The sequence below is a fragment of the Monocercomonoides exilis genome (genome assembly GCF_001643675.1).
Source record: "Monocercomonoides exilis strain PA203 chromosome Unknown scaffold25-1336746, whole genome shotgun sequence".
NCBI lineage: Eukaryota > Preaxostyla > Oxymonadida > Polymastigidae > Monocercomonoides > Monocercomonoides exilis.
Window position 1 is genome coordinate 48,314 of NW_027150570.1, and position 19,351 is coordinate 67,664.

Below are 19,351 nucleotides of genomic sequence, written 5' to 3' on the forward strand. Positions count from 1 at the left end.
TGCTTTCAGACTCGAACGAGGTATATAAAAAATTTTTATGGTCATTTTTGTAACTTTTGTTGTTGAGTTCAATTTCTGTAATGAATTGAATAATTGTTTTAAAACAATAATATTGAAACTCTTGTGATCATCCGCGAAATTTGTTATCTTAGTATGGGATTCTCCTTTTATTCGTCCCATGGCGGTGTGCTTGCCTCCAGCAACTCCGTCTCCACTTCACTCTGAAAATCCAACCACTTCATATTTATATGCCTGTACGATGAGCTCTCGACTAAAACAACGTAATAGTGGATATTCTACCCGACTTAGAGATTCACAACAAGTTCATAAATTCACTTTTTCATCGTGTCCAACTCTTTATTCGATTAATAAAATTGATTCTATCGCTAATATTAATTTGGCTTCAGGGCATACTATTCCTCAGTCGTTCTTTTTTCGATATTTCTTAAAGCTGTTGCCTGATGAAAGAGAAACAAAATTAAGACCTCTTACAGAATTAACACGGAGACTTACAACTTATGTGATAAATATTCTACATAAATGTGATATGGATTCTATGTTTCGACACATTTCGAGCATTATTGATTTTTTCCGCCTCGATGAAGAATTACTTTTGCTCTCTGTTATTATTCTTCACAGATATCTTCAACAAATGAAAGGATGTCTGACAATTTGCCATGAATCGGAAATGTTTTATTTACTTGTTTTATGCTTTATTCTTGCATATAAAGGTCTTAGAGATGAACCTTTTGGTATTGGAGAAGTTGCCCGTTGTTTGAATCTGGAGGCGCACGGAATATTTAGCAACGAAATCCAAATTTTGACAACGCTCCAGTTTTCTCTCTACTTCTCTCGAGAAGATTTACAAGGATTGGAAGAGCTATTTCCAATTGAAGGGTTGATGCTTCTATCTTATTCTAAAGAAAGTGATATTTACCCCGAAGTGTACGAAGCATATAGCGCGATGCTGAAAGAGCAGTCAGATCTCACAGCATTCCCATTAACCTCTACAACTGCGTGCTATTCAAGTTTCTCGACTCATTCAGGTTTTCTTCAGGAACAGTCAGCACAAGATAGACAAGGGCAAATGAAGGCTCAAAGGAAAATGGCTTGCCAAACAGCATTGTCTGGAATGTTGCTTGTGAAGAGAGGGAAAGAGAGCGAAATGCTGCTTCGGCTGCGCTCGGCTCTTTCTTCTGCGTCTGATGGCTTTGAAGACGTGCCTGTGACTTTGCTAAAGCATCTGTCTTTGTCAAGTGATGAGAAAAAAGAGGGAAAGAAGAAGAAAGAAGAAGAATACGAAGAAGAAGAAGATGATGACGACGACGACGACGATGAAAAATCAGAAGAAACACGTTTGATTCCTATCAATGCGACTCAAGAGTTTGCTGCACCTGTTGAACAGCCATTCAAAAGAAGAAGAAGAAGAAGAATTATTAGAGAAAGCAATAGAAGAGAAGACGAAAGAGAGAGAGAAAGAGAAAGAGAAAGAGAAAGAGAAGCAAGAATAAGAGAAGAAAACATATTAAGAAGCAATAGCCCCATAAATAACAGAAAAGACAATGATGTTTCATCAGATTTGTATTCGTTTGATGTTCCACACAGAAAAATAAGAGAAAAAATTTCAAAGTCAACAGAAGTTATGTCTCTATCATACAAACTACCCTCAGAATTGGCTGCTCATTTGGCTTCTCCTATCAATTTTTCTTCTTCTTCTATTTCAAAATCTTATTCTTCTTCTTCTTCTTCCTTTTCTTCTTCTTCATATTCTTCTTCTTCTTTCTCTTCTCCTTCTTTTTTGAGTTCTTCATTGATAAATGTCTCATCTTCGCTTCCAACTCCTATCTTTTCTTCTCTCACAGCTCTTGATGCTTCTAATGATTATACTTCTTCTTCTTCCTCTTCTTCTTCTTATTCTTATTCTCATTCAATTGCTTCTATGTCTTCTTCATTTACCTCTTCTTCTTCTTCTTTTTCATATTCTTCTTCTTTATCCTCATCAATTGCCTCATCAATTTCTTCCTTCTCTTCCTTCTCTTCCTCTCTCGAACAACCAACATCCACACGTCAAACTCCTCTTCCTCCTGTTCTTCCTCCTCCTCCTCTTCCTCTTCTTCCTTCTTCTTCTTCTTCTTCTTCTTCCTCTTCCTCTTCCTCTTCTTCTTCTTCATCTTTCTTCTTCTTCTCCCCTTTCGTTTCTTCTTGCCCTCTTCCTCATTCAGCTATGAACCTTCCTCCTTATCTTTCGCTTTCATCAGCAACAACAACATCTTCTTTTTCTTCTTCTTCTTCTTCTTCTTCTTCTTCTTCTTCCTCCTCCTCTTCTTTAAATCCATTATCATCATCATCAGCAGCAGCAGCAGCAATAACAACTTCTTCCTCTTCCTCTTCATCATCATCATCATCTTCTTCTTCTTCTTCATTAACATCTTCTTCTGGTGCTCTTTCTAATATTTCACCACAAATTCTTCTTTCCTTCTGTCCGCAAACCACTTTCCTCTCTTTCTCGTCTGTTTGCTCTGGAAATAGTGAAGAAAGAAAAGAAAGAGAAGGAAGGGAAGAAATAGAAGGAAGTGAAGGGATAGGATTGGAGATAGAAGGAGAGAAGGAGAAGGAGAAAGAAGAAGAGGAAGAGGAAGAGAGAAAGAAGGAAAAGAATAGAGGAAAAGAGATAGAGAAAGAGAAAGAGAAAGGAATAGGAAAGGGAATAGAAATGAGAAAGGATGAGAAAGAGAAGAAGAACAAAGTCGGATTAGAGGAAAGAGGAGCAAGTGATTATGATGAATATGATGATAAGGAAGACAATGAAGAAACAAAAGAAGAAGAAGAAGAAAGAGAAGAAGGAGAAGGAGAAGGAGAAGAAGGTAACAATGAAAATAACAATGAAGATGAAAATATCAATAATAATATCAATAATAATTATGATTATGAAGAAGAAGAAGAAGATGATGATGATAACTTTGAAAAAGAAGATGAAAAAGAAGAAGATTATTCTGCTCATTGGAATACAAGAAACGAATGGATTTATTATGAAACTCTGTATTCTGGTGATAGGAGCATTGAACGAAGTATTTATAGCCCTGTTTCGATTTAATGAGGAGAACAAAAGATTTTAAAAAAAAAGAAGAAGAAAGAAAAGAAAAGAAAGATATTATTTCAATGTTTTGATGGAACATTAAGTTTATTATTAGAAAGAATGGAATACAAATTGAAAGGGAAATGAATAAAATAAAGAAAAAAGAATAGGAAGAGGAAGAAGGTAAAGTCAAAAAGCATAAAATAGAACAAAAAGGTGAAAGAATTCGTCTATTTTTTTTAAAAAGAAGCTTTTGTTCTCAAGCAATGAATCAAATTTAGATAAATGTTGTGAAATTAGAACTTGTTGTTATGAAATTCTTTGTTTTTTTTCCAAAGATCTTCATTCTTTTTTTCAAACATTCAATTCTTTTTATTTATTTTCTTAAATGTTTTTAATGGTTTTGATGTTTTTTAATTATTTTTAATTATTTTTTAATTTTTTCAATAAATTGTTTGATAAATATACAACTTTTACTCTTTTTTCATTACTTTCATTTGAAATAGTCTTTCTCATTTATTCTCGTTTTCTGTTGGTCGGTTGACTTTACAGCAGAAATTTTTAATTTTAAATTTATTTTTTATTTTAAATTTAATTTCTTTTTTTCTTTTTCATTTTTTTTTTTTTTAATAACATGTTTACACTCTCTTAGTCCCTTTGTGAATGAACTCTTGTATTTTATTGCTTTGATTGAAAATGTTATTTGTCTTTTTTTTTTTTTTTCCAAAAATAATTATGTTTAAAATATTAATATTTATTTTATTTTATTTTTTGTTTGTTTAAAATTCTCAAAAAAAATAATGTTAAAATTAGAAAAATAGAAATTTTGTTACTTTAATTTGTGAATGTGATATTTTTTCTTTAAAATCTTTAAGTTTTTAATTAAAACAAGTTTTGAATCATTTAAATTCCTGTTATTATCACATTTCCGTTTTTATTAATCAACAATATTTAATTTCTTTGATTATCTTATAGTTGCTTCATTTGATAGCATTAACTCAGATAAATTTTAAAGAAAAAAGTTTTTAACTTCATGTTTCATCAACTTTCAATTTCGTTGTAGGTTTCAATCTTTGCCCAGACAATAATTGCTAACATGATTGTGAATCACACTGCCTTGCGATTTTTAACATAATCACATTGACATGTTATTTTTAATGAAAAATCAAAATTTGAAAAAAGAAATTAACTCTGCACAGCTAAAACACTGACATTTTCGAGAAAAACTTGAAACTTTGTTCTTATCAATCGAGTTCTTCATTGAAAGATGCTCATTTCAATTCTTGCTTTATTTGGCAAGAATAAAGAATTGAAAAAGCTGCAAATACACATTTTCTTAATCTTTTGGTTTTTGTTGAGTTATTCATAAACAACAAGCAATTCACAAGAAAGGACACCTAAATAATACATCACAAGCAACAGCTTGACTTTCTCACTATTTTTTGATTTTGTGCTTAAAGTCTCATTAAATTAAAGAGAATTCTATTTAGAAAAGAAAAAGAAAAGAATTTTTTTTTTTTTTTTGTTTTCTCTATTCAATTTGATTTTTCATTTCAAAAAAATAAAAAAAAGTTCGATTTGTTCAAATTAGAATCTTATATCTCACAGTAAATTAAACATAACAGCAAAGTTTTAAAAAGCAAAAAGAAAAAAAACATGCAAAATAATAAAAAAAGTAATATTTTGAGAGTACTTACGAGAACAGCAATTGAAGAAGAGACAAGAAATAATAATAACGTTTTTTAAAATAAAATAAAATCAAATCAAATAAAAATAAAATAAAATATAAAAAAATAAAACAATATGAATGGTACGATAAGAAATCAAGTTGAGTTAGCTATTAATTAAAACAGAACAGAGTACGAAAAGAAAATTAAAGCAACGTTGTTAGAAAATTTGCTTAAAAAATCGAACAAAACTTTTCACAGATCAAATAAACAAATAAAAAATTATTTATTTGAGAAAAAAATAAATTAAAAAGGAGAATTTAATAAGAAAACTTCGAATAAAACAATCAATCAGAACATATACAAACTATTAACAAACTATTTTTTCTGTTGAAAAAAGCCAAAGTTAAAAAGAAAATAAAAGAAAGGAAAGTGAAAGAAAAGAAAGAAAAGAAAGAAAAGAAAGAAAAGAAAGAAAAGAAAGAAAAGAAAGAAAAGAAAGAAAAGAAAGAAAAGAAAATGAAAGAAAGAGAGAGAGAAATTTTGTGCTTTCAACAAAAAAACAAAAAGAAAGATAGAAAAAAAAAATGTTCCGATCGAATATGAAGTTACAGATGGCAAATAAATGGCAACAAGTATTCGAAGAACATGAAGATTACAAGTTTAGTTAACAGCATCAATTATTATAAAAATAACAATAAAAACATTGAAAAAAAATAAATAAATAAAAAAATAAAAAAATAAAATAAAACATATTTACAAGATATATCAACAAAAGGGAGCAAAAAGAACGAACTTTTAGTGGTTTTGCTTTTGAGCAAGAGAGGAGAGAAAGAAAGGAGTAAAAAGATCAAACAGATTCAAGAAAATTGTACAAGTCTCCAATGTAAATACATTTGGGCAAGAAATTAAAAAAGATAATGAAAAAAAATAATTGAAAAAATAATCAAAAAATAAAAACAAAATTATAAAAATAGAAAGAATTGAAATAATCTAACAACTACGAAGCTTCACAGCAAAAATCTCTTCTCTTCATCTACAATTAAACGAGAAAAAAAATAAAGAGAAAGAGAAAGAGAAAGAGAAAGAGAAAGAGAAAGAGAAAGAGAAAGAGAAAGAGAAAGAGAAAGAGAAAGAGAAAGAGAAAGAGAAAGAGAAAGAGAAAGAGAAAGAGAAAGAGAAAGAGAAAGAGAAAGAGAAAGAGAAAGAGAAAGAGAAAGAGAAAGAGAAAGAGAAAGAGAAAGAGAAAGAGAAAGAGAAAGAGAAAGAGAAAGAGAAAGAGAAAGAGAAAGAGAAAGAGAAAGAGAAAGAGAAAGAAGATATAAAGATGAAGAAAGATAGAAGGAAAAAGTTTGAGAAATAGAGAAAAAGAAAAACAGAGAGAGAATAAAATAAAAAGTTAAACAAAAAATTAATAAGCACAGCAAAAAGGGTGTTTTTTACTCTTCATCCTTCAGCGACGAGAACATCGAATCCCCCGACTTCAAAGACGCGCTGTCGTCCTCCTCCTTTTCTGTCCTTATGCTCTCCGCCACGCTCTCACTCGCATAGCTCTCGTTATCCTCCTCTTCCTCGTCATCATATCCCGACTTGTTCTGCTCCTCTTCGCTTTCTTCCACATCCGACATCAGCCGTTCCGACGCTGTTGTATCCAAATCTATCGCATCTGACATCGTCATCGCTGTCATCCCCTCTGGAAACTGCGAAATGAGCATCCGCTTCAGCTCAATCAGACTCGGACGCTCCTGCTGCGAGCGCGACAGGCACTGCTTGATGATCTTCCGCATCTCTTCGCCAAACACCTCCGAAAGCGCCGGCAGCTCGTACGACGCAAGCTTCATCGCTGCCGTCAGCGCATCCACGTCTTCAAACGGCACGTTCTCTGTCGATATCTCCCACAGCATCATCCCCACCGAAAACGCCAGTGTCTTCTCGTTCGCCTCCGACGTCTCCTTCACCAGCTCTGGCGCCTTCCACCGCAAAGAGTCGTCTGTAAACAGCACATCATACGAAGACGTGTTCGTTCCCAGGTTTCCTGTCTTCGTGCTTGCTCCTCCTCCTCTTTCATTGCCATTTCTGTTGCCAATTGTTGTTGTCGCTGTCGACACACCTTTTCTCGACCGACTTCCTCCGCCCAGCGTCAGCTCGTCGTCCAGCTCCACCCCCAACACAATCACCCCTTCATCGCCAAACAGAATGCAGTGCGGCGACAGATTCGCCAAAATCGCGTTCTTCGGGTCAATCTCCATCAGATGCTGGCACCCGTTCAGCGCCCAGAACAGCACCTGCGACGCATACTGCTCCTTCCGCGTCGCTAGCAGCGCTGTGTTGTTCGCCTGCTGCGAGTCTTTCCCGTCTTGCCCGCTTTTCCCGCTTTCTGTTCTCGCGTCTGATGAGCTCGGGTAGCTAAATGCCTTCGTCGGGCGCGGGTCGCCGTCGTGCGTAGGAATCTGGCTGGGCTGATGCACATGCACAAACAGTGAATCGCGTAAGTCGACGATGATCTTCTCAAAGGGCGTCTCACAGCTCATCCCCTCAATCAGATTCGAAATTGAAGACGTCGTTGGAGCCATGTCTGACGCACACGAGCTGAACGAGTCCAGCTCAGACGTGGCTGTGCTGGTTGTCTCGTCTCCGCTCCTCCAGCGCCCTCCTCCTCCTCTTCCATCCATTCCTTCCCTCTTCAGCGTCGCCACATCTATCGTGTCCAGCCCCGCAATCTCCACAGTCGACGACATGTTCGGCAGAAGCGCATCTTTCGAGTTGTAGCTGTCGCTTGAGTTGCCAAGCAGAATTTCTGATGTCGTCCCATCGGCACAGCGCAGATCCATCGTGCCCATTTTGTTCATCGCCTTCCGCGTGCCGTTCAGCGGGTTGTCCATCATGTCCTCGTTCTCCATCTCGATCTCCTTCAGATACATCATCTGGTTCTCTGCTTTGTTCCCTTTCCGCTTCTTCCACGCAATCTGCACGATTATCAGAATAAGAAGGATAAGCACAAGCACAATTGCAATGATGAAAGCTATCATCCACGTCGAGTTGCCTCCGTTGTTCACCTGGCTAATCCTGCCATCGTCTGGAGAGTCAGCGACTGTCGTGTTTTGAAGCATGAGGATCGTCGAATAGCTTGGATTTCCACCATTTTTCTCGTTGAATACGAGTTGAACTGACATCACGCTCTTATCCCCCTTTTCTGCGATTTCTGCTTCTGGAACAGTTGCAATGGCTTCGGCTTCTGAGACAAACGAAGAGAATTCGTGGTTGACAATCTCACTTGATGAGCTGTGGTCGTAAATAATCCTGAATGACAGATCACACGGAATCAGCAGAGAACCACTCACTGCGATTTCACGGTTGTCTCCAACAGTTCTGTTGGTCGCTCTCTTCAGCGAAGGAATGAAGAAAGGAGATTGTCTGTCAGCAGCTGCACCAGAAAGCTTGCATCCTTCGTTCAGAATCCACAAAGACGATGTTGCTGCGTCTGATTCATCGCCGCTGCCATCCACATTTTCAACAGTCAGCATCGATTCCTGTCCAACACAATGAATGTTCCGATTCACTGATTCAAAGCCGGGGATGTTCGGCTTGTTTCCCTCGAAATCGCTCTTTGAAAGAGTTGCATTGCTTTTTGTGATTGAAAGGCCGCCCTTTGCAGAGTTGGCAAAAGTGGCAATTTCAATCACAGCGTTGCTCTGCTCCAAATGAAGGAGAGAACCTTGCCATGTGCAGATTTCAGGATCATCCAATTTAGCATTGGAAATTCGCTTGCGCTTGTCATCATTGACTTTTGCATTCTTATTGTTCGATGTTGTCGTTGCTGCTGCTGAAACTGTTGAGCCATCAAAGAGACAGTCATGCAGTTGGATGTCTGGACACGAGAAGAATGATGCAATGCTGCCTTTTGTGGATGGAGAATAGCAATCGATGAACGAGCAATTCGTAAACTGCAAAGTGAACGGATTCGAAGCAGAAAGAGAAGAATAAGGTGAAGACAAGGAAGAAGAGGAAGAAAGAAGAGTTGATTCGCCAGAGGCAGAAATGACACAGGCACCATTTGTGGTTCTTTTGACGTGTTCAACAGTCAAAGTGTTGATTGTCAGCGCATGGTTGATTGCTTCCTCATTTGGCAATTGCAAAGCAGAAAATGAAGAATGTGATGAAATATCATCAGGATTTTTGTCTGCATTTATCAAAATGACAGCCCCATCTTTGATCTCAATTGTTGAAATTTTCACTTTCAGCAAAGAACCACAAGATTGTGATGAGAAGGCAAAAATGCTGAAATTTGAGTTGCAATTTGTGATGTTCACCCGCTCAAGAGAAGCATTTCCTTGTTTGCCATCCAATATTCCATTATTTGCATTGATATTCGAAACAGTTGAGTTGCTCAAAAGCGCATTTCCTTCTTGTTCGGTTCTTATGAGAGAACCACCAACAGTCAACAAAGAGATGCTTGTCTTTAAAATATCTAATCTTCCCTTTTGAACACTAAACAGAGCAGAATGTATTGCCACTGTTTCATCTTCACCAGTGAATGAGCATTGCGTAATAGAAGTCGTTCCATTGATCTGATTGAGCACAGAAACATGCTTCGATTGGAAGGCCGAGCCAAAGGCAAAATCACACAAAGTGATAACAACATCATCTGCTGTTTGAATCAACGAAGAATCTGCTGATGTGCTGGCATATTCCTTGCTCAGAATTATCCTGCAATTTTCCTTCAAGCGCGATCTGACTGTCAAATCATCCATCACTGCCTCTCCTCCCACCTCTGCCTCATCCAAAATCCACAGAAAGCGCGCATATCCTTCGTCAATATGCTTCACTCCCTCAGAAACTGTCTGGCAGGGCGATTTAACTGACCCGCACGTGTTGTTGTCCAATGAGTCTGAGGATGTCACAAAGATCTGCTCTGAACGGTAAAAACGTATCAAAGAAAGAATATTTATAACTTCTTGAGATATGTCTATACCGCAAAATGCTTTGTCATCGCTAAACGAAGACTGCGAATAATCCAAACTAAACAGAGAATTCGTAACTTGTTCGTTAATATTGTTGCAATAGATAAAGAAATCATTGCCTTCTTTTGCACTATTCATTGAGAAATTAACTGCTCTCATATAAAAATTCAATTTAGGTGACTCCGTCTGAGGAGAAGGAGGTTTATTCGGAACACAATCAAGATACAATCCACCCCCTCTTCCATTATTTGATGAGGTGCTGCACTGTGTGAACGAGCATTCTTCTATCCTCAAAGAGCCATCTGGTGCTGGATGATTAAATAGAATCGCTCCACCTGTGTCCGAAGATGAGGAGCAGGTGCTAAATTGTGTTCCATTAATAATACAGTTAATTGCTTCGAAGTTTGATTTAGGATTCGGAGAAATAACACATCCGCCCGCATTTTGACTGAGTCCAATATTCGTAAAATTGCTGTTTGTGACGCTGACAATGCATTGGTTGTTTGTACGACGATCATTCTCAACTGAAAATTGCGCATTTGAAGAAGAAATAGAAGCAGATGCAGAAGGAGCAGGCGAAAGAGCAATTAGCGGTGAATCTGAAAGTGTGATGCCATCAACTTTGAAGTTATCGATCGTTCCAGACACAGCAGACGACGATATTGCAAGAATTGACGATTTCAAATTCTGACCGTTCAACTCACAGTTTATGATGCTCACTGATCCTTGGAGTGCATTTATGATGAGTGTATTGCATTCGCTTGAAAAAACAAAGTCGTCGTTGTTCAGAATGAGATTAGAAACAGGTACTGAAAGCTCAATTAATGAAGTATGATATTCAAAAGAGGGAGGGATGTTCAATGAAACATACTCAAATGTGCATTTGACTTTCACATTTATAAGTCCCTTTGTACTTGTTCCGCCATTTGCAATAATCAGTTTTTGCTTTGGTGGAACTGGATCGGCCTGTTGGCTAACGCCATTTCCAATGATCAAATGCTCAATTTCTTCGATGGCCAATTCTCCATCAATTTTCGCTCCTTCCATAACAAATACTTGCTTTTTTTCAGCACTTTCTATCTTTCCCAGTGCTTTTTGAACAGTTTTGCACGGATATGCTGTAAATCCACACACAACAACATCCACCCCATCTTCTCCCACATATGGAACATCACCATAAGAATGGAAGAAATAAACAAGCGGAATCGCGTTGTCTTTATCGCTTCCATCAAATCCTTTCATCGAATCAACGTTTTCAATTGAAATCTGCTTGGCAAATGGAAGAGTTTGCTCTGTGATACTGTCTTTGAGCGAGGCAGAACTTGCAAACAAATCTTTTCCAAACGAAGCAACGTTGACTTTATCACCTTCACCAAAAGTTGGAGAACTGATGACAAAATTGTTGGAATTAGCTGCCAAATCGAGATAAATGCCTCCTCCATAACCAATCATCGTCGGTGGATATGCTGGAGCTTTGCATGACTTGAATGAGCATGAACTAATTATCAATTTTGTGCTTGCAACAGGATGAGCGTAAATGGCTCCTCCCTTTCCGTTTGAGACAAACGTTTCACATTCCTCAAATACGCAGTTGTTGACGGTGATTTCGGAGGTAAAGTCAGTTGCTTTCGATTCTTCAATTAAGATTGCGCCTCCATTTGCTGAAATCGCTCTGCATTGCTTGAAAGTGTTGTTATTTATTGTTAGACTCTTGCTGCTTGTGACTTTGATGACTGAGCATTCGCTATTACTTTCATGAGACAAAGTGGCATTTTTAATCTCGCATTTTGTTTTGCCTTCAATCAGAATGATTTCGCTTGTCCCTTGATTTGTAGTGAAACTTCCTGTTAGAAAAGAAATGACTCCAGAAACACTCGATTCATCTGTTGTTCGATATGCAATGAAATGCTTTTCACTAGCTGGATACACATCATCCATTGAAAGATAATCCACATTCAGACATCCCGCTCCTTCAACCACAATAACATCATAATTAATATTTGTGACAGATTGTGCCATCACAACGTGGCTATTCCGAAAAGACAGCGTTTGAGCTGAACAATCAAACAGAGATGCTCTTGAAGCATTCAAATTCTCAGGAATTGACAAAGTGATTTTGCTTATCGAAAAGTCCATCGCAACCGAAAAGAAGCATTGCTTGCTGTTGCTGGCATCTGTGTCTGTTATACTCACAGTGCTCTCACCTTCTGAGCTTTCAAGACTCAACTTCTTATTTGAAGAACTCAGATGCAGCGGCTTATCAATAGAAGACAACGTTTTGACCTTCACAACAGAATTATCTGCTGTAAATGTATTGAATCTCAAGTTGAGAATATGATTGATTGTCTCGCAAGGTGCTTCAGAAAACCCACAGCCACTGAAATCTCCTCCATTTTCATTCCCCACAAATCCAGTGGAAGTGAAATTGCTCCACAAATAGACAAGCAGCGGTATGTCCAAGTTCTCATTGGTTGTCGAGCGTTCTCTGCCCATCATTGCATTCAAATCTGTTGGCAGTGAGTCAAAAACGAACGATGAAGAAGAAACAACACTTTTCAAGTTGCTTGCATCGACAAAGACAAAAGTCTCTTTTTCTCCTGTTTGTCCAGCAGTTTTCGTGAATGTCAACTTTTCAATGTGCAACGGATTGCCAGCTGAAGAAGATGGATCAATTGATTCATTCAATTGGAGATACAGAGAAGCAGAGGCTGTGCCCGAAGATCCGCTGCACTTCGCAAATGATGAACTTTTCACAGAGAAAGCATTTCCTTGTGTCATTTTCACAAATCCCACTGTTCCTGTTGAGCTAGTTGATGAAATATCATTGAAAGTTGATCCTTCAATTGACAGTGAATCGCATTCATTTGAGTTTATAAGCACATCACTTCCCAAAACAATTGAAGAAAATGTGGATCCAATAACACTCAGCTCAGCATTTGATGAAGCTTGAATAACACCTCCTTCATGTGCTGAAGAAAAAGACATGCTTTGAATGCTCGTCTGCTGCAGAGAAAATATCCCTCCTGTCAAAACAGCAAGATTGACAACACAGCTCTTCTTTGTTTGAGCATTTGCCTCACCAAAATCGCAGCTGGAAACAGTTATCTGCCCTGCTGATTGAGTAAACAATGCTTTCACAGCAGATGGAGCGCCTTCACTTGGAAGATTAAAAATCAGGTTGTTATATGCGACAGAATCAGAAGCAGATGCCGTGTTGCATGTGAATTCAGAGTCAATAGCGACTTCAACAGAAGATTTTGAAGAAGAAGAAGAAGATTGAAAAGAAAATGATTTTTCGCTCAAATCAACAACTGTATTCACAGAAAGTTTTGAAACAATTTTGACAATATTAACATTTTCGCTGAGGCGATTCATTGCCTTCAGAAGAGTTGAGCAAGGCCATTGAGAATAACCACATGCATCGTCTTCATCTTCACTGACACCATGTGATGAATCAACATACACAGATTTATCAGAAAGTGGAAAGAAAAACGGATACAGAGAGAATTCATCGCTTGTTCCAGAAGGAGAAGGAGGAGAAGTTACACTGCCATACAATGCATTCAGTGACATATCAGATTTTTTTGTATCACTCCAATCCCAACCAGATACGCAAGTCTTCAAATTTTCATATAGAATATACACATCTGTTCCCTTTGCTGCTTTGTTATCTGAGAAAATCAGTTGAGTCAATTTGATAGCATTTGCACCGATTTCTGAAGAGCCTGTAAGTAACAGATAGACAGCACCTCCTCTGCCATTCGCTTCTGATGCTTTGCAAGAAGAGAAAGTGGAGTTGTGAATCATCAAAAAGGGAGAAGAAGAAGATGATGATGATGAAGATGGAATTGTGATAGAAAGTGCTCCTCCACTCAAAGAAGAGGAAGAAGAAATGGATGAAAATGTGCAACCTTCGATGGAAACAGAGTTAGCTGCACTGATTGCAATAAAAGGAGAATTCGATGCGTCATTTGAAACTTCTGTGCCTGCATTCAAAGACGAAGAAGATGATGGTGAAGTCATTGAATTTTTCATTGCACCGCTTCCTGTTTGAATTGACACATCTTCAAACTTGCAATTTTTCATTGAAAAAATATGCGTTCCACTTTCACAGCAAATGAAAGACGATTTTTGGAGAATTTTCTCTGCAAAATTGAACTCAACGTTTGTCAGTGCAAGTTGTCCTGTTGTTGCTTTGACGAAAGCATTTGAGCTCCACTCTAATCCTGTAACAGAAACTGTGTTTAATGAAAGCTTTCCTCCATTTCCACCTTCGCCTTTGTCGAGAAGAGAAAACATGGCGTCGGAAAAAGTCGTCGAAGAAGCTGCAGTTTCAAAGTCGAAATTGCATGATTCAAATGAAAGTGATCCCAATGAAATCGAAGCAAAAGAAGATATTTGAGTTACGCTGGCTTCCCATTTAAATATTAAGTTTGAGAATACCAGCAACTTATTTGCATCTGCAGCATCATCGTTTGCAAGCGAGCCTGTTCCAGATATCTTCACACACACTGAAGAATTCGTTTCGGACGGGCAAATCTCTGCTTTTCTCCCGCAGATCTTCCATTCTTCAGTCAATTCAACTGAATGAATCACAAACACAATGTCATCCTCGCTCAAAGCAGAAACCGCACCATTTAAAGTTTTCTTTGGGCTTTCCGCTGAGCCATCATATGCATCGTTTCCTGAAGCATTAACATAAATAGCAACGATGCATTCTTTTGATGAAGGGATCTCAGAAACAGAGAATGAATTGTCAACAATAGTGCCGTTTTCGTCAGTAAATAAAATGCTTTTTGGTTCGTCTGTAACTCCTTTCAAGGAAGCAAAATTATCGGGAGTGATAGGATATTTTTCTCTGTTCCAGTTTGTTACACATAAGCAGTGCCCTCCTTTATCAGAATTTGTTGAGCAGCTGTCAAATGTCAAGCATTTTAATATAAATTGGTTTTCGAATTCATTGTTTGCCTTAAAGAAAATTGCTCCTCCTTCTTTGTTGGAAGTGCATTCGGAGAACCGACACCCTGTAATTGTTAATTTTCCTTTTCCAATATTTCCAGAAATCGCACCTCCGCTGCCTGCTGTTGATTTGCAATTGGTAAAATTGCACTTTGTAATATCAAGTGTAGAGCCAGCGAGTCCAATGTCAAAGTTTATTACAGAACCATCTGACTGCCTTGATGTTTCAGAAAATTGTGTGTTTTCAATTATAACTTCGCGAGTTCCTTTCAGTTCAATTACAGGCTTATCAGAATTCATAGTGATCGTATTAAATTTACAATCTTTTATTGTAATTTTTCCATTTTGTCCAAAAATAAATTTACCGTTGTGATTTATATTTGTCCATGAACAATTTTTAATCGTAAATGAATGTTGTTGATCCATAACTTCAACCAATACCCTTTTTCCACCAATATTTTCATAGTTTTTATTCTCAGCGCTCACTGTATTGCCAGTATCAGGTATAACTGGCCAATCAGTCCAATATTCGTTGTTTGCTCTTTTATGCCTCAAAAAATTCTGTAAACTAGCATCGTTTAATTGTTCGGAGATAATTGTAATTGCAAAAACGAAAAAAAAGCAAATTATTCTCATTTTACAAAAGGGAAATGAGAATATCTTATTCTCAAAATTCTATCAAATTGAAATTATATTAGGGTATTGGATCATTTTATAAAATGTGGGTTGTATCAAAAAAATTAAAAGGCGCAAGCCAATTAATTCTTAAGAACGACCGGTTAATCTACAACACCTCTTGTTATGGGAGTAGACCCTTGTAATAACGGGACTAGTCGATCAAAAATGTTTTTATTTGATGATCCCGCAAAGCACAATTGGACTCGCGTCGGGAGCGATGCCTGGAATTCAGGCCGCCGAGCCAACGAGCGGTGGGGCAGTCTTTACATCCCCCTCCAGTGCTTCTGCTGCGTCACAGGAAAATTTACTTCTTCCTCCAAGTTTTAATTCGCAAATAACTCAACCAGAAGCGACACAGAGGATAGAATGCAAGTTATCCTGGAACGAGAGACTGCAGATTTCTTTTGCAGCGTCTTATCTTATAAAATTTTTGACATCCCAATTGACAAGAGGGACGTGGCAGAAACAATCGAATTCTATAATTCCATTCCCCTGGCTCCGTTCATCCCTTCGTCAATTCGCAAACCCGAGTTTACAGCAAAGTGGGCGTCGGATGCCCTGGATCAAGCAGGGGAGCGAATTGAAAAGAAGCTCTGCCCTACCATTAAGGCCCTTCTATTGGCGAGAAGTGCAGCTCACGGAGAAGCAAAGACACAAATCGAAGATGCGCTCACTCTGGTAACGGCAGCATTACAGGAAAGCAGAATAACGAGAGTGGCAGGACGTCAGGGTTTCGCTGCAGCGAGGGCATTAAGAGAGGAAATGGATGATCCCTTGCTTCCAGATTACCAAAAAGAAGTTATATAACGAGCACAGCCTATATCCACATACAGAATCAGCATCAGAGGCAGTTCGCGCGGTGGAATCTCTCAGAGAAGGCGGTTTTTTCGGGGGGAGAATTACGCAAAACCCAACAAATGGCGAGGAAGCGGATGGAATCGAAGGAGAAACAAGAGCACAAGCAGATTCAGAAGCCGCTCGGTCGGGAGGAAGTCCTCCCAGTAGGAAAACCAGAGGGCGTCATAGGAGGAAGAACGAAATTCTTCCTCCATGCATGGATAGACATGCCAGTGAAGAGAATAATTTCCAACGGAATCAAGCCTATTTGGAAAGGGAAGCAAGCCAGAGAAAAATTAGAAAAAGAAGTTGCTGCAGGACTACTATATAATGCGAGTAATTAAACCCACATTTAAAAATGTGAACCAAATTACTCACATTACGGCTCCAAATAACATCAAACAAGAATTTTCATAAATTTCAACTTAAATTAAGTATTAATATTTGAAAAATGAGGTGTTTTTTCACATGCTTTAGTGTGATCGAAAATATTTACTGTTTTAAATTATTTCAGTTCATTTTTTTAATTCATAATTAAAATGTCAGTTCATGTTTTTTCTTTTTTAAATTAAAGCAAATTTGAACAACTCATATTTATATTAGACCTTAAACGAAATTACCTAATCAATACCCGTTAGCTCGCTCTAATACCAATTAGTGGTTCATAAAACGAAAAAATCGTACTAAAAACCGTTTTGATTGAGTCAAGACCGATTGATTCAATTCTGGGAGTTTGATCAATCAAAATGACAGTTTCAGATAATTTGTTTTTTTCATTTTTGAAATCATTTTATATAATAAAAATTTATTTTGATTAAATAATAGAACATATTTCATCGAAAAAGTTGAATTTTCTTTATTTCGATATTTTTTGGATTTTCACATTGAAATTTTGTATCAGTTTTTTCGATTTAAACAAATAAAACTCTAATTTCTCACTCTTATATGTAAATTTTGGATGCTTTTAACTTATTAAACTTAAAGATCATAAGTGTTAAAAAGATAAAAATATTTTTTGATAAATTTAAAAATTTGACTTTAATTAAAAAAACATATCAATAAAAGTGAAAAAAATAGCTTCAAAGCAATGTTTGTTTGAATTGCTTTAAATATTTGATTCAAAAAAACATCGATCATTAAGTTTCATGGAAAAAATGCAAACTTTAACATTAGAAACATTTGAACAGAAAAATAATGAAAAAATAAATATAGTTCAGAATGTTTTTGAGCAAACAAATAAATCAATGCAAACACAAAATCCAATATCTATTCATATCAATCTTATTTGCAGAAAAATGAACATTGTTCATTACGGACTTATTTTCATTTTTCAACAAAAAAGAACTAATAATCATATAAATGACAATAAATAAGTGAACATTTCAAAAAATAGTTAAAAAAAAACCACTCCGTAACAGAAAACAGAAAAAACTTCTCAAAATTATGATCAAACTTGATATATAATTTATGTATATTTGATCACAAAAAAGATTGAGGGAAAACCGAATTGATTGAGTCAAAACCAATAAAACAAACAAAAAACGTTTTGACTTAATCAATTCGAACTGACCGGCTCAATTCGTTTAAGGTCTATTAAGCTTTCATAACTTTAGGGTAATACCATGGCCTTTTATAATCAAGGTCAAGAGTTCAATACCCGTTAGAGGCGACAAATTTTCAAACATTTGTCAAATCAAATTAATCATGCCTCTTTGCGATATATGAGACAGAGTTTCTCATAGCTGCGCTGCAGTCAAATTCGCAGTGAATTTAGAACTCAAATTCAAAATCTAATTCACAATAATAAATGATAAGTGCTTAATGAAAAGTGCTTAATGAAAAGTGCTTAATGAAAAGTGCTTAATGAAAAGTGCTTAATGAAAAGTGCTTAATGAAAAGTGCTTAATGAAAAGTGCTTAATGAAAAGTGCTTAATGATAATCAAAATAAAACAATAAATAATTCATCGATATCGATAATTATAATTAATAAATCAATAATAATAATTATTGAAATCAAATTTATTACAAAACAAAAACCCAAATATTGAAAATTTCCTAAACTTTCAGTTCTTCTAAAAAATAAAATAGGACCCTTTTTCATATTTATTTTTAAAATTAAACAGGATCTATTTATGTGGGGGAAAAATGACAGAGATTTTTTAAAATCGAAATTTTTTTAATTTCTATAAAATTAGGAATAATGAGCAAACCAAATTTTAAGAATAAGAAATTGAAGCCATCAGAAATACTTGCGAAAACATTATTTCGAATTAACGTTATTCCTGCTTTTGGAAGGGGATCTTATCAAAAAAATAAGAAACTGTTGAAAGATTATGGAAAACAACAGATTCAAGAACAAGAGTTTTTAAATGCAATAGACGAAAATATATATGACGATGTACAACTCTCTAAAACACATGACGAACGAAAAGAATTGAGAAAACAGAAACTTTATTCTATTATTGAAGCTGCAAACACTTTCAAATTGAGACGTGAAAAAGCAAAAGAGCTTGATGATCAAATTGCAGTTCTCAAAAAAGAAAAAGCAAAATTATTAAGTGATATTCCAGTACTAGCAGAAAAAATGATGAGATACCATCAAAATAATAAAAAAGATACATATGGAGGTGAATTCGTTAGTACTGGAGATGAGCAAGCTCGTGAAGCTTGTAAGGACTTTAAAGAATTCTTGGAAATGAACACAGATACTGAACAAACTAAATTATTGGATGAACAGCTACATGAGCTCAGAACAAATAATAAAATTGATTTCGAAATGTTGAATAACGAAACACGAGCTAAACTGTTTCCTGAATTGAAAAAATATCTTGAGTCACTCGTTGATAAAATTACGAAAGTAGATAAATATGTGTTCACATTTAAAATAAGAAACAAGTGGAAATCCAAAAAACTGACTCCTGAATTGTATAAACAATTACTGTCAAATTTCACTGAAAAGAATTTTATGATAGACTTGTATGTTGATAATCAGAATATCAATTTTTCTGATCCTGAAGAGAGTGATATTCCTTCATGGAGCTTATATTCTGCTATCCACATTATGAAGCTCGAAGATTTCATAAAACTTCATCCTTCATCAAAAATTGATAAACAAATTAATAAAGATAAAGGAGGACACTTCTTCGATTATGTGACTGTTGAATCAGTCAAA

At 36.2% G+C, this 19,351-nt stretch overlaps 5 protein-coding genes across 5 annotated transcripts; 3 read left to right on the forward strand and 2 right to left on the reverse strand.

Moving 5' to 3' along the window:
- The first annotated feature begins 186 nt into the window (after positions 1 to 186).
- MONOS_15961 (uncharacterized protein) lies at positions 187 to 4,032 on the forward strand. Its single transcript, XM_067868865.1, has one exon. The coding sequence runs from the start codon at positions 260 to 262 to the stop codon at positions 3,092 to 3,094; it is 2,835 nt and encodes a 944-aa protein (XP_067726464.1). The 5' UTR covers positions 187 to 259; the 3' UTR covers positions 3,095 to 4,032.
- A 1,325-nt stretch (positions 4,033 to 5,357) lies between these two features.
- MONOS_17630 (uncharacterized protein) lies at positions 5,358 to 6,106 on the forward strand (the record flags this gene model as incomplete). The annotated part of the gene is made up of 2 exons (XM_067870568.1): positions 5,358 to 5,378; positions 5,810 to 6,106. The coding sequence occupies 2 exons, from the start codon at positions 5,358 to 5,360 to the stop codon at positions 6,104 to 6,106; spliced, it is 318 nt and encodes a 105-aa protein (XP_067726465.1).
- Positions 6,107 to 6,182: 76 nt separating this feature from the next.
- MONOS_15528 (uncharacterized protein) lies at positions 6,183 to 9,863 on the reverse strand (the record flags this gene model as incomplete). Its single annotated transcript, XM_067868411.1, has 1 exon — positions 6,183 to 9,863. The coding sequence occupies one exon, from the start codon at positions 9,861 to 9,863 to the stop codon at positions 6,183 to 6,185; it is 3,681 nt and encodes a 1,226-aa protein (XP_067726466.1).
- A 1,289-nt stretch (positions 9,864 to 11,152) lies between these two features.
- Positions 11,153 to 13,277, reverse strand: MONOS_15527 (uncharacterized protein; the record flags this gene model as incomplete). Its single annotated transcript, XM_067868410.1, has 2 exons — positions 11,153 to 11,186; positions 11,272 to 13,277. 2 exons carry the CDS (start codon positions 13,275 to 13,277, stop codon positions 11,153 to 11,155), a joined length of 2,040 nt encoding a protein of 679 aa, XP_067726467.1.
- A 2,430-nt stretch (positions 13,278 to 15,707) lies between these two features.
- Positions 15,708 to 16,148, forward strand: MONOS_15526 (uncharacterized protein; the record flags this gene model as incomplete). The annotated part of the gene is made up of 1 exon (XM_067868409.1): positions 15,708 to 16,148. The coding sequence occupies one exon, from the start codon at positions 15,708 to 15,710 to the stop codon at positions 16,146 to 16,148; it is 441 nt and encodes a 146-aa protein (XP_067726468.1).
- Between the last annotated feature and the right edge of the window lie 3,203 nt (positions 16,149 to 19,351).